Source organism: Mus caroli, unplaced genomic scaffold (assembly GCF_978045245.1).
Source record: "Mus caroli unplaced genomic scaffold, Mus_caroli_1 scaffold_9, whole genome shotgun sequence".
Taxonomy (NCBI): Eukaryota; Metazoa; Chordata; class Mammalia; order Rodentia; family Muridae; genus Mus; species Mus caroli.
Genome location: NW_028227264.1, coordinates 37388551 through 37403286, shown reverse-complemented (window position 1 = coordinate 37403286; position 14736 = coordinate 37388551). Strand labels below are relative to the sequence as shown.

The 14736-nt window shown below is 38.9% G+C and overlaps 1 protein-coding gene across 3 annotated transcripts; it reads left to right on the top strand.

Annotated features, from left to right (window-relative positions):
* The first annotated feature begins 56 nt into the window (after positions 1 to 56).
* Fam229b (family with sequence similarity 229 member B) lies at positions 57 to 14636 on the top strand. 3 transcript variants are annotated; one of them, XM_021174935.3, is made up of 5 exons: positions 57 to 104; positions 1600 to 1731; positions 11069 to 11227; positions 13052 to 13190; positions 14406 to 14636. In XM_021174935.3, the coding sequence occupies exons 4-5, from the start codon at positions 13066 to 13068 to the stop codon at positions 14521 to 14523; spliced, it is 243 nt and encodes an 80-aa protein (XP_021030594.1). In that variant the 5' UTR covers positions 57 to 104; positions 1600 to 1731; positions 11069 to 11227; positions 13052 to 13065; the 3' UTR covers positions 14524 to 14636. The 3 variants fall into 3 exon arrangements, with proteins under 3 accessions (XP_021030594.1, XP_021030595.1, XP_021030593.1); XM_021174936.1 differs by having other exon boundaries at positions 78 to 160; positions 11072 to 11227; XM_021174934.1 differs by having other exon boundaries at positions 78 to 160.
* The last annotated feature ends 100 nt before the right edge of the window (positions 14637 to 14736 follow it).

The window sequence follows — 14736 nt, the reverse complement described above, 5'->3', positions numbered from 1 at the left end:
CCGCAAGTAGCCAATGTCGTAATGCCCTTGTTTCTTTACGGCCAGGACTTCGGCGCAAGCACATTTGCGGCTAGCCGTTACCATAGCGACTGGGCCTCCGGCAGGTAAATCCTAGCTGCCCTGTCAACATCCTTGAGCATCTGCAGCTCCGGAGGCCCTGGTAACTGATGTATAACTAGGTTTCAGAGTGGCATTTAAAATAAGGGACTTTAACTTTGATCACGGGCTTTGAGAGGCTCACAGCCTAAACAGCCAGCACAGTGGGTCCGATTTCTCAGGATGGTGCCCGCTAGTGTCGTTATCTAACAGAAAACGAATGTGTAGGAACCCAGAGACACCCCAGGCAAATAGGCTTATCTGGGAACAAGGGAAACTAGGTACACTCCGACCAAATACCACAGCTAAGTTCAGAGGCCAAGGCGATGCACTCTTCAAACTTAAGATTTCTGGATAATTCAAAACATCCACACAGATCCAACTTCCAACAGCCCGCAATGCCATTGAAGATACACACGATGCACTCAAAAGATATGACCTAAAATATTACGTGGCGCTGACAAGGAGAGCCATTATATTCAGTGGACAAGGGTCTAGGAAAAGAAGAGATGGGTTAAAAGTTAAGGCGTTTGATTTGATGTATGTACAATGTAGACGAGTTTTTTTTTTTAAAGGCAGGGGTGGGGCACAAAGTTCGAAAAACAAAAAAAGGTTATTTTTCAGAAATTGAATTTTTAGTGAGCAAATTAAATGAGGTTTTAATTAAAAACTAAGTTAAGAATTTAAGCTGGAGAGATGTCCCAGTCAGTAAAATGCTTGTTTCTGAAGCACGGGGACATAAATGAAGACCCCAGCACTTAACAAAAATCTGGGCGCCTGTAACCCTAGGCTTGGAAGGCTGGAGAAGGGAGGACCCCCAGAGTCTAGCTGAATCTGTGAGTGTCAGACTCAGGCTCAATAGGAGACAATGTCTTACAAAGTAACATGAAGGATCACTAAGGAAAACACTTCGTGTTTCACATCTTGTTTCCATAAGTGTGCACACACACAAATCCCCTCACGAACTCTAACACTTTAATGAAGTTAATATTTTCCCCAGAAATTCCGAGAAACTACAAAACCTTTAGTCTTCATTTAGCAAAAGTTAAATTATACTTGCTATTAATTTGTCATGATATGTGATATGATACATAACATGATAAGAGCCACAATAATTGATTGATTGATTGATTGATTGATTAGAATACCTTATTCAGCCGCCAGGATACAACTTAGTTTGTTATTACAGTTTTGAAAGATGTGAATTTTGACGTTGTAGTGGGGTGTATGTATTGCAGAGGCTTTCCATGTTTCTGTTTGGGTGTCTTACATCTCTTGTAACTAAGGGGCAGATTTTAGCCAGGAAAAATTAGAAATTGCTGGATTTTCTCTTACCCGCTTCTTGGTAAGCATGCAATCTGTGATAAAGGTAGTCAGACACTTTGGGTCTTAATATTGAAGTCCCCAAATCTGGGGCTTCCAAAGTTTGCCAAACATAGACAGATATGTGGGTCGAATCGATAGATTCTCGTGCTAACGCCCTTGGTGTTCTGGCCTTTGCAGAGCTCTGCCCATGCTGTAGTTCCTGTCATTCTCCAGAAGCCACGCAACAGCAAGGAGTTGTAAGAAAGTCCTTATGAGTTTCACCGATAACTTCAGTCTGGAGTGAATCAGATGTGTCTGCTTCACAGCCAGGTAAGGTGCCATCTTCTATACCAGTCACACCAGGACCTCAGTGTAGGCACATTTAGGTTTGGCCAAGATGGCAGAAACAGTTTATTGGCAGCTTGTCTACCATCTTACAAGCAAGCTTTTTTGTTGTTGTTGTTGTTAAAAAATTAAGATTTTATAGTGCAATTGTATTAAGTGATAACAGGTTAACACATGAAATAAGCTCAACAAGATATTGATTGCTAAATTAGAAGCAAAAGAAAAAAGTCAGCGAGGGTCATGCAGACTGCTTGCTCCTACAAAAGGAAAGAAAGAGAAAAGGAAAAGAGGAGGAGGAAGGAAGGAAGATGACTTTTTGTTGTTGTTGGGGGTTTTTTGGTGGGGGGGTTCAAGACAGGGTTTCTCTGTGTAGCCCTGGCTGTCCTGGAACTCACTCTGTAGACCAGGCTGGCCTCGAACTCAGAAATCCGCCTACCTCTGCCTCCCAAGTTCTGGATTAAAGGCGTGCACCACCACTGCCCCGCGGAAAATGACTTTTAAGATGCACACGATGTGAGATACAATGTAAGCTAGGAGGTGAAAAGAGAATTTAAGTAGTATTTTGCACTGCAGAACTAAGCAGTGTAAGAACAAAGTAACCACATTGAAAACACTGAATTTTGCCTCTCTACCTCCGTATGCCAAGGACTTGGAACATTGTCTACTATGCAGTAAGTAAGCATTGGCTGCAAAATGAAATAAAACTGAGATGAAAGAAGTAAGGAAACAAAGATCAAGGCACTGCAAAGGGTTAAAGAACACATTCTAAAATCAAGGAAAAAGTAGACTAGAGGAATGAAACCAAATGACTGACCTAGAGGACAGGCTTGAAGCAATCAGAGAACGCTGAGGGAAAGGCAAACCTATGGGAACTATTCAACATAATATTCATGGGGGAGGCAAAATGCTCAGTATAAGATTAATAAATACCCTAAAATAGAGAACACAGACGATATAAGGACAAATGTACTCAATGCTATAAAAAAATGGAAACAATGTATGAGTTAGAAGGATGCACCATATTCCACAGCAATGTTTGTATAGAGCAATCAACATCAATGACCATATCTTGGTTAAGTTATTCAGTTTTTAGAATAAAGATTTCTTTATGTTTCTGGATAAGAAACGAGGAGTGGGGTGGAGAGAAACTGATTAGGCTCCTTTATACTGGTCTATAATAGGGCACATCTTTATATCCAACTGTAATGTTTCAGCAGTTGTTGGAAATTCTGTCCTAATCCCAAGGAAAACTTCAGTTAATAGGGCTGGAGAGATGGCTCAGTGGTTAAGAGCATTGGCTGCTCTTCCGGGGGTCCTGAGTTCAATTCCCAGCAACCACATGGTGGCTCACAGCCATCTGTAATGGGATCTGATGCCCTCCTCTCTCTGATGTGCTCTTCTGTCATGCAGGCACACATGCAAATAGAGTGCTCCTATACATTAAGTGAATGAATCTTTTAAATTGATTTAATAATTCAAAAATGAAATTAAAGTCAGCAACTAAAACATCAATTGTAGAAGTCAAGTGTTCTGACGTGGTGCAATTCAAAAATATACTTATTTGATACACTCGAAGGGATGGCATTAGGAAATATTAAAAATCATAGTTTGGTATAATTACAATGTAATGTTTCTATAATAAGTGGAAAAATTTGCACATACAGCACACTGAAGTTAATAACCTTCAATCTCAAATCTGAGTGGAGATGTTTCTGGCATTGTGTATCTTGATAGTGTACAAAGTGTGTGTGTGTGACTGTAGTGCACTCAGAACCAAGGCTGCGGTGAAATTACATGGTACAGGATATGCAAGCACTGTCAGATATGTGTCAGGTTTATTATGTGTTTGATTGCTGTGTGTTTAGAAACCACTGATGGTTGTTAAATGTCTCGCTTGGTTACATGACTTCACAGTTTAGGAAGACACACTCTCTTGACTGTTCTGAGCATCACTGAAAAACCTCTACAGAGGTGTAAGGAGAGTAAAATATGTTCAGAGAAAATCATAATTCTATGGCTTTCCAAGTTGTCATATACATAAAACTTGATGTTGTGATCACATATCCACACTTATTCTTGTGGCACACTGTCATTTCTAAATCCATCTCTTCGGTAACTTCAGCAGCAGATAGCATGTTAATAAGATTGTCCTCCAACTTTTTTTTTTTTTTAAATAGCACGTAAGTCCATTAGCTAGATGATCTGAATTACAGGTTATTACAGTTTTCTTTTAAGTTTTTTTTTTTTCTTCAGGCCAGCATGGTGACAGTTCCCTATATTTTGGCAGTTGGGAACTAGACAGGTAGAATTTCTGTGGGTTTGAGTCCTGCCTGATCTACCAAGTGAGTTTTAGGCCAGCCAAGGCTGCATAGGAAGAAGAGGAAGATGTAGATCATTGTTCTTTAAGCTTTGGGTAAGACTCCTTGTCAACTGCTGCCCGATCAGTAGTGAGCAGTGGCTATTTTAGCATCTATGTTTGAACCTAAGTCTGTACAAATCAGGCTTAACCTCGTAATGCTGTAGAAACAATCAGCCTTCCAATTTCAATGGTACCTAAGAACAAATGGTTATCTTCTGCATATGAGACATGCCACTGTCTAGTGAGTAAGCTGTGTTGTCCTCTGTCTGACATCTGCACTGATGGGCTATCATTATTTGGTTCATTGCTGGTTATCTTAAATCAACAAATAATAGTTGTACACATTTACTGCGTACAATTGGTATATGTTTATGTTATTGGATGATAAAATTTACATATATAACCTCATACACTTTTTGTAGTGAAGAACACTTAGAATTATCAATTTGAAACTTATGATAATAATCTCCACAGTATTCAGAAGATTCCTAAAATTTCTTTTTCTACCTACTGAAACTTTATACCCCTGTGGTGATCGCCATTTACTCTTTCCTTACACAGTTAATCTTTTCACTCTCAACACACAAGTGAGGCATGTCGTGCATCTTTTGCTGTGCCTGGCTTATTTAATTTAACATAATGTCTTTGAGAGGCTCATTCACAGTGTTGTAAATGGCAGGAATTTCCCCTTTTTCTCCTTGCAGTCCTGGGGAGTTGAGCCTAGGGCCTTGTATATTGCCAGGCAAGTGTCCTACCACCAAGCTGCATCACCAATTAGGATTTTTTTTTTCTTTTTTTAAAATACTGATTTAAAATTTTAAATACCGAATAGTAAATTAATTCACAGGGTTGGGTCCAATTCAGATTCACAAGATCATGAGCAAAGATTCCTTTTAATCCACACATTATTGAGTTAAGTAACAAAGACAAATTAATACTAAATGAAAACTTCTGGCGGTATAGCCTAAGAAAGCATAAAACCAGTTTTCCAAAAAGCCAAGCTGTTTCTATGTTCCAAACCAAAATACATAAGGTCTCAGAAGACTTAAAATTGAAATTAACCCACAATGTAAAATTTTCATTATCTGGCATTAAGATAAACACTTCCCGGTATTTGAAGATATCTATAACCAGAAGAAAACTCAGTTAAAACAGACCAAGAAAGGGGCACAAAGGAAAGAATTAGGAAACAAAAACAATAGCACCTCTATTATAAATACACTATATGTTCAAGAAGGCAAAAGGAAGAATGGGCAGATTAAGGGAGGACTGACAAGAAAACCTACACTGGACTTCAAGAGGTAAAAAGAGCAGCATTTAAGGAATAATGAAAAAATAAGAGTAGATTACACATTGCAAACACAAAGAGTAATGGCAGCAATGGAAACTAAACTGCACTGGAGAATGAAAGTAGACCTTTATAAAGGGAGGCTGTGGGCTGCGGGACACCTTTAGACAGCTTAAGTACAGGGAATCAGGGACAACAGAAGCACTTGGAGAAATAGTGGCTGTAACCATTCCAACTGGTTATAAACACTACGGACCCACAGTTCAAAAGGATCCATTTATTTTAGACATAAGAAGCAAGATGAACATGAAAACTTATGCCCTACAATCAAATTGCTTAGCATCAGTGGAAAAGATAAACTAGCAGAGAGAAAAGACTCACTATATAGAGAAGTAAAAGGAATACTATCTGAGCTCCCCCCTCCTCCTCCTTCTCTTCCTCTTCTTTCTTCAGAGATGGTCTGATTATATATAGCCCTGTCTACCCTGGAACTTACTATGTAGATCAGGCAGAATTCATACAGATCTGCCTGCCTCTGTCTCCCAAGTACTGGCATTAAAGGCATGTGCTAGCATACCTTGCCACATCAGACTTCTTTTTTTTGCCTTTGAATTACTTTATTAATATTTCTTGACTTATAACCTGAAATTCTTTTTTAAATTTATTTTCTATTAGATATTTTCTTTATAAACATTTCAAATGCTATCCCAAAAGTTCCCTATACCCTCCCTCCGTCCTGCTTCCCTACCCACCCACTCCTGCTTCTTGGCCCTGGCATTCCCCTGTACTGAGGCATATAAAGTTTGCAGTACCAAGGAGCCTCTCTTCCCAGTGATAGACGATTAGGTCATCTTCTGCTACATATGCAGTTAGAGATACGAGCTCTGGGGGTACTGGTTAGTTCATATTGTTGTTCCACCTATAGGGTTGCAGACCCTTTCAGCTCCCTCGGTGCTTTCTCTAGCTTCTCCATTGGGGGCTCTGTGTTCCATCTTATAGATGACTGTGAGCATCCACATATCAGACTTCTTACTGGAAGAAATGAAAGTCAGGAAATAGTGGAGCAAAATCTGGACAGCACTTAACACAATCAAAAGAAAACAAAACTGTCAACTTTGGATTTTGTATTCAATGGAAATGCCATGCAAAAATTAATGGGATACAAAACTTGGATGAATATAACTCACTAGCCCTGCTCAATGAAAACTGTAATGGCTATTCCTGGTTGTCATCTTGACTATATCTGGAATGAACTACAATCCAGAATTGGATGGTTCATCTGTGATTCAGATCTTGAGGCTGGAAGACACAAGTTTCTGACCTGTATCTTGGCATAGAGATCTTTAGCCATATTTGCCATGAAAAGCTTAGGCCCAGACAAGTTAGTGCATGCCTTTAATCCCAGGAGACTAGGCAAGGAGATCTGAGTTCAAGGTCAGCCTGGGATAAAGCAAGTCCCGGGTCCAGGCCTGTCGGTATACACCTTTATTCTGGGCCACACCTAGCTTCGTGGGGCTGAGGAACTAATAGATTCTTGGACTTCCCATCCACAGATGCTCATTGTTGGGTTAGTTGGACTACAGGCTGTAAGTCATCACAACAAATTCCCTTAATATATAGAGCCATTAAATTCTGTGACTCTAGAGAACCCTGACTAATACAAAAACCTACAGGCAAAAGGGAAAAATTGATGAAAACCCGGACCTACTTCATGTTATAGAAAATACTGAAAATAATAAATAAGTGTATGTCTATTGCAATTAAAAAATCTCCCCAAAAGATAATTCCTAAGTGAAACATCGACACATTACATCACTCACTGCAAGTAGTTACAAGGTACAGGTAAATATAGTAAAACCAGCTTTTCATTTTATTTTATTTTATTTTATTATGGCAACAGGACAAATAAAATATATTTTTATTAGATTCCTTTACAACAAAAAGTGGCATATAAAGTCATTTGAAGGAAGACCATAAAAATTAAAAATGTCTCCCAGGGTTCCTTGCCACATTCCCCTCCCTCTTGCCTCTGATCAGTGGGCAAGGTAAAAACTAAGCTGTGTCAGCCAACTGATTACCTTTAAAGAAAACGTCACCCAGCAATAGCAAAGACAAATGCTTCCCTAGCACGCCTGGCACGTTGCTAAGGCAGTCCATATTCTGGTCACAAAGTCAGGTAAAAATTCAGGTAACTTGTGATGCTTGCTGATAAAATAGAATTAAGGATGTCTCAGTGGTTAAGAACACTTCTGTTTTTCTGGAGAAACTGAGTCTCAGTATGCATATTAGATGGCTAACCACTTCCTGTGTCTCCAGTTCCAGAGAATCCAGTGTCCTCTACTGGTCTCCATGAGTTTGAGGTCAGCCTAGTCTACATAGTGAGATCATGGTAGGCAGGCTTGCATAATGAAATCCTGTTTCATAACAAACAAACAAAAAAGGAATTAAATAATTCTCAGATATTTGAAAAATAATATAAACAACTTATAAGGAAAATATTTTTTGTTTTGCTTTTGAGAAAGGGTCTCACTGGCTTAGAACTTGTGATCACCCTGCTTAAACTTCACTTGTCCTATATACATGTACAGCCATGCCAGAATTTAGTTTCATATGCATTAAAAATTTTAAGGAAAATTTAACTGAAGGAAAAGTGCAAAAATTTAACATTTGTGAGTTCAGGTAAAGTAATTCTTTGTTGGAAATGTACAGACTTAAATATGTTGGAACAGATAAAAAGTCCTAAGACAATGACTGGGTTTTTACCTTTAGAAACTAGAATAAGAAAAGCAAACTAAGCCGAGCTTGGTGGTGCAGGTCTTTAATCCAGCACTCCTGGAGCACAGACAGGCAGTTTGTGTGAATTTGAGGCCAGCCTGGTGTGCATAGCAAGTTCCAGAACAGCCAGAGCTACATGGAGAGACCCTGTCTGAAAACAAAATGAAAGAAAAAATGTAAGATGGAGAAAGGAAAGGAAAGGAAAGGAAAGGAAAGGAAAGGAGAAGGGAAGGAAGGAAGGGAAGAAAGAAAGAAAAAGAAGGAAAGTAAGCAAAAAAATAAAACAGGAAAAGGGAAATCATGAGGGGAGTAGAGATCAAATCTATATATAGAAAGAATAAAAATTTTAATGAAAACAAAATCAGTGAAATTTGTGTCCTGAAAAATTAAAATTCTTTGATAGGTTCTGTTCAAAACTTGGTTTCATTCTTCTCTGTGTAGAACCTATACTGATCTCTTGGACCACATTTCTATGCTCTGATCTTTTTTGTTAAACTGGCAAAGGACCTTTGCATATGCTACTGTTTGCCACCTCCCTAACCATCCCGGTCTCTTTGCCCCACCCAATTCTATGTAGTTAATGCCTATTCATTCTTTACATGTAGATTGACTGTTCTCATCTAGAATTTGTCCTGATCTGTAAAGTCTACTAGGGCAGAAATTGTATTTTGTTTTGCTCAGAGTCTCCACCCCCTCTCCCCCTCCCCCTCTCCCTCTCCCCCTCCCCTTCTCCCTCTCCCCCTCCCTCTCCCCCTCCCTCTCCCTCCTCCTCCCCCTCTCCTTCCCCCTCCCCCTCTCCCTCTCTCTCCCCTCCCTCCCTCCCTTTCTCCCTCCCTCCCTCCCTCCCTCCCTCCCTCCCTCCCTCCCTGTAGGATTTCTGAGATTTCTTTTTTTTTAAAAATTAGATATTTTCTTTATTTACATTTCAAATGTTATCCCCTTTCCTGGTTTCCCCTTTGAAAACCCTCTATCCTATCCCCCTACCCCTGCTTCTATGAGGGTGCTCCCCCACCCATCAACCCACTCCTGCTTCCCCATCCTGGCATTCCCCTACACTGGGTCATTGATTTGCTCTGTCTTTTTATTATTTAACATGGATGTAGCTCATGGTAGAATTTCAGGAAAACATTACTGGATGAGTAAATGAAGTATAATAATAGTTATGTTTTCCTGGGATATAATCTTCTTTGTATTTTATGAATATGATAGTTATTGAAAGATCATTATTTGGGGGCTTATCATTAAGAGAGCATATTTAGAGATTTTCCTTTTATTCCTTATTTATGCTTACGTATCTATTGCTTTGTGGATACTGCTGTAGATAAGTCCATGTGGTTTTATGATATATTACAGTGTTGCCAATTTTTCACCAATAAGTCTATTGTTTTTCATTATACCAGCTGCACAGAAAACCTGACACAGTTTGTGCCAATAAATGATCTAAAATAATACTAAAGGGCTTAAAGAATAGTAGCCTTGAAGATACCTCACTTTGTGGTTGTAAAGCCATTTTACAGGTAAACTTTTGGTGATCTGCGTAGAATTTTAGTGCTAACATCCTGTCAAAATTCACATCTAATTTTGATGCCCAAACCCACCATCTTTGAACTGTTATCTTGTCTCAAACACACCAACTTAAACTTTTTTTTTTGCCATGTTTAGATGTTAGTCATATACTAGTTAACAACGGGCAGCAATTAATGTCAGGCGTCTGACTGTGACACAGTAAGTTGAACTGAGTTTTCTTTAAGATGAAATTGTGATCAGTGTATTCACAGAAAACCCTTGTAAGAGAAAGAAGATAGAGGAAAGATTTTTATTCAACATAAACTTCATTCCTAGAATAGATGCCAGGTTTTTGTTTGTTTGTTTTTGTAGCCCAAGTTTTGAAGCACAACAGTAGGAACTGAGTATAATGTGTAGTTGCAAAGACTTTCATAAAGTTAAAAATTCTCACTAGCATTCAACACTTAGTTATTAGCTATGAAAACTGAACAGGTTGTTAGTTGAAGATTATTGAAGTCTGGAGTATGGGTTAAACTAAGAGCACTACAAAGTAGGGCAGAAATTGAGTGAAGCAAGCAGAGGCTACATAAGCCCAGCACTGGTGGTAAGAGAGTCCTAAAGATAGGATCAGCAACAGACACACTCTAGGACAAGGAATTAGAATAGCAAGAGTGGACAAAATGTAGTCCTCTTTTCACAACTCTCATCCCCTCCATTTGGGAATGACAAGGCTGTCTGGATGAAACAGGAAAAAGAGGTGGTGCAGGCATTACCAGAAATATCCAGGGGGCTGGAGAGATGGCTCAGCGTTTAAGAGCACTGACTGCTCTTCCAGAGGTCCTGAGTTCAATTCCCAGCAACCACAAGGTGGCTCACAACCATCTGTAATGGGATCTGATGCCCTCTTCTGGTGTGTCTGAAGACAGCAACAGTGTACTCACATACATAAAAATAAATAAATAAATCTAAAAAACAAAAAATTACATTAAAAAAAAAAAGAAAAAAAAGAAATATTCCAGCACTTGGAAGAATTCCAAGTAAGATGAGATCTGTATGTGAAAAATCTCTTCTCAACCTTTTAGCTAAGGTCAAATTCAGAGACACAGAGAACTTTAGTTTGAGTATCAAGACTCTGAGTGGGAGAATGGTGTAGACAGATAGGTGTCCTTGCTGTTGATAGAGCAAGTCTCAGAGGTGGAGATGAAGAGGAAATGGTGTATGAGGCGGGAAGACTCAGGAGTACAGCTTTGTGAAAACTGATTAGTTCTAGGTCTTCATAGATTAAGATACGTAATGTTGAAAATAAGGCACTGACAAGAATAAGCCTCTGACACAGTTTAATTGAACACTCACATTGTTGCCAGAGATCTGAACTGAGCTGCTTAATTTGTTAGCAGGCAGGAAGCTATGTGAAGGAATCTTCTGACGTCATAATTCTGGGTGTCCCTGGAACATTTGATCAACATTCCTTTGGCAAGTCTAGCCTTCTATGGAAAGTCAGTAGACACAATTGATTTATTCACCTCTACAGGAATCAGACTTGGCCTATTTTGGTAAGTCTATGTCTTCTTAAGCCAGGTAGCTAAGGCTTAATTTTCCACAGACAGTTACATGAAGCCACAGGTGACAATGTTTATACAAGATCTTCATTGAATAACCCCCCTTTCTTGATAATGGCCACACTCTAATTGTTGGAACTTACAAAATTTGTTTTATTATTATTTCCAATAAGTATTCACTTATTATGAATAGAATTTCAGACATAAGAAATGCTTTAAAGGCAATGCCACCTTTCCTATTTCTTGTGTATTAATAAGGACATGTAAATTTATTCAAGATAGTTATTCAATGTCCACTGTGTACCCAAACTTGTCTACCTATAAAGAATTAAATGGGACAAAGATGAACAAGGAATGGTTAGGATATTTAAAACATTTATTAAAATAATTAGCACAGTGCTTCTTAACAGGGAGAAATTTTGCTTTTCTCTCCTATCAGGGGATATGTGCTAATGTTTGGGGACATTTCAAAAAAGAAAAACTGTCAAAACACTAGGAGAAGGTTGTTGTTGCCATCTAGTGGATAAATACTGAGGAATACTTTACAATGCCTGTGACAGTCTTTCTTTCTTCATCTTAGCAGCACGTGGTCTCAAATGTCCATAGCACCCTGGTTAGAGATCCTGAGTTTGATAACTGTTACAAAACAGAGAGAGAGAGAGAGAGAGAGAGAGAGAGAGAGAGAGAGAGAGAGCCATGAAGACTTAGACAATAAGGGTTATAGGAGAGTTCTTTCTCTAAGAAAGGGAAATGTAAATTCATGGGAGCTGTGGGCTGGGGAGAGTTCTAGGTACAGGAAACAGTAGATAGTAATTGAACTTATTTGACTACATGCATTGCGTAAACTTAATCTCTCCCTTTTACATGTGTGTTTACTAATGATCAGTATCTACTAATTAATACTAGTTATCACTAACTAAGGACTTACTGTGTGTCAGGCATTGTATTTCACATGATTGTCTCCTTTAAACCTACTGTTATCTGAAAGCATTCAGATATTATTAACTTACCCTTTAGAAATATAGACAAGTTGCCAGGCAGTGGTGGTGCACACCTTTAATTCCAGCACACAAGAGGCAAAGGCAGGGGGCACATGAATCACTGTAACTTTGAGGCCAACCCTATTCTACAAAGTGAGTTCCAGGACAGTCAGGGTTACACAGAGAAACCCTGTCTCACGAGAGAGAGAGGCAGAGAGGCAGAGAAACAGAGAGAGACAGAGAGAAAGACAGATAGACAGACAGACACACACACACACACACACACAGAGAGAGAGAGAGAGAGAGAGAGAGAGAGAGAGAGAGAGAGAGAGAGAGAGAGGAGAGAGAGAGGAGAGAGAGAGAATGAGAATAAATAAAATAGGGACAAGTTAAGTGTTTACTCTCAAAAAGCCACTTTCTTAACTAATGCTCTATGACATAGGGGGTAGGTAGACTAAAGGGTTATGGGAACACAAGGTATATTCTACTCAAAGAGAGTCTACATTAGTGGAGAGGCATAGAAGGGTAGGGGGAATGAAGACTCAGACTTGCTGATTTTAATAATAATGAGAAGGACATTTGACATTTTCTTTCCCCACAGTTTAGATATCACTGTTAACCACAGGCAGAGACACACATAACCACAACATAGGTACAGTTAGCTTACACTTCTTGGGGGCCATTTTGAATTTATTGTAAGATTCTAAATTGTTAGTTGTATAATTAACTTTTATAGATTTTTTCAGATGTCACCTTCTGAATGTTTTTGTAAGAAAATTGAAGCATTAAAAATGTCTTTGAAGATAAGCAGCATTGTTGTTTTAACTTTGTATTTTAGGATTTCAGTGAATTATGCCTTTTCGGTTTGGGACCCAGCCAAGGAGGTTTCCAGTGGAAGGGGGAGACTCTTCAATTGAGCTAGAATCAGGCCTGCGCTCTAGTGCTTCCTGTAACGGCAAAGAGACGTCACCCAATAGGTGGATATTTTGCCAACTATTGGCTATCATCAGTATGAGCACTGACACTTATATTAGCAGAAACAAATTAAACCTGGGAAGCCAAGTGCTGCTGTTATTACATTAGCACTAACAAGAGCACAGATTTTAAGTCTATATTTTGTAACTTTGTAAGACTAGACCGATCCTTCCTCTGCCACATACATTTTTATCTAGATTGTGTCTATATTCTTAAGATCAACATCAGATCACCAGTATAATTATGTGTAGGGCATTGTTTTAGGTACAAGGGTACAAATTCAAAAACAGAGGGAGGCCTCTCATTGGTGTCACTTGGCTTGCTTTAGATCATTGGCTGAGGCAACAGTAGAGTATGGAAACACTATGAGAGAAGCCACATTTACAGAATTGAAGCAAGCCATTACAAACAGGATTTGTTTCACTTTCCTGCTGTTTTCCATAATGAAACAGTAAATAATACACTCCTACTTGTCTTAGTGGATTAGAAATTTTGGTCACACTGGGCATGGTGGCGCACACCTTTGATCCTGGCACTTGGAAGGCAGAGGCAGGTGAATTTCTGAGTTTGAGGCCAGCCTGGTCTACAGAGTAAGTTCCAGGACAGCTAAGGCTACACAGAAAAACCCTGTCTCGAAAACCAAAAGAAAAGAAATTTCGGTCACGGAGTTAAGCTTAGGAAGGTAGATACTTTAAAAGTTAGACTTATGGATGGAAAAGGCTAAAATATCCAGGGTTGGTTATTTGGTAGGAGTGTCAGAAAAGGATCCCAGACTCTAGATGTATTTAAGAGTATTTTTAACTCTGAGGTTCTATGAATGTCTGAGCATTAGTCTGCTGGCTTTCACTCCACAAATGTTTTGAAATTACACAACCAAAGTGATTGAAGGTTCATATCTGAATCTACATACTATTACTACTTATTTATATTTATACATTTTTTTGCCATTTAATATTTAATTGAAACTCTTGAAAATGAACATCTGGAACATAATTTTGTTTTAATGTATTTCCCATAATTAAATACATGGGAGTAGGCACATGTTCATTGTTATGTATGTGTAGATTCTTATCAGAACCTCTGATTATACATCTTTGTGACATTGAAAAGCTTCAGAAAAGTTTTAAACAGTTGAAAAGATATTGAAATTTTTCTTTGCTTTGAAAATAATTTCCTGTTTTGTATCTTAACTACTTATCATTTGCCCTTTCATTCAGGCAACTCCGAAGATGCCCTGGAAGTCATTGCCTGACAATAACTGATGTTCCCATCACTGTCTATGCAACAATGAGAAAGCCACCTGCGCAAAGCAGCAAGGAAATGCATCCCAAATAGCATCATTAAGTCTTCTGTCGAGGGTTGACTAGGTCAAGGGTAATGGGCCAGTATCATCTCCCGGTCTGCCTGGTAAACAAATAAAGGTGGTGGCACTCATTGGGTGATGACAATAGTTGACTCTTCCATTTTAATAAGAACAAAAGGTGCGGTCAGCAGAGCGCTCCGCATGCTAAGCCATTGGTTGCATCTGACAAGACAGACTACTTCACA

Coding starts and splice junctions, on each gene's coding strand:
- Fam229b (XM_021174935.3), top strand. CDS start 13,066: ATGCCTTTTCGGTTTGGGACCCAGCCAAGGAGGTTTCCAGTGGAAGGG. Junction 13,191..14,405: donor AAAGAGACGTCACCCAATAG/GTGGATATTTTG, acceptor CCTTTCATTCAG/GCAACTCCGAAGATGCCCTG.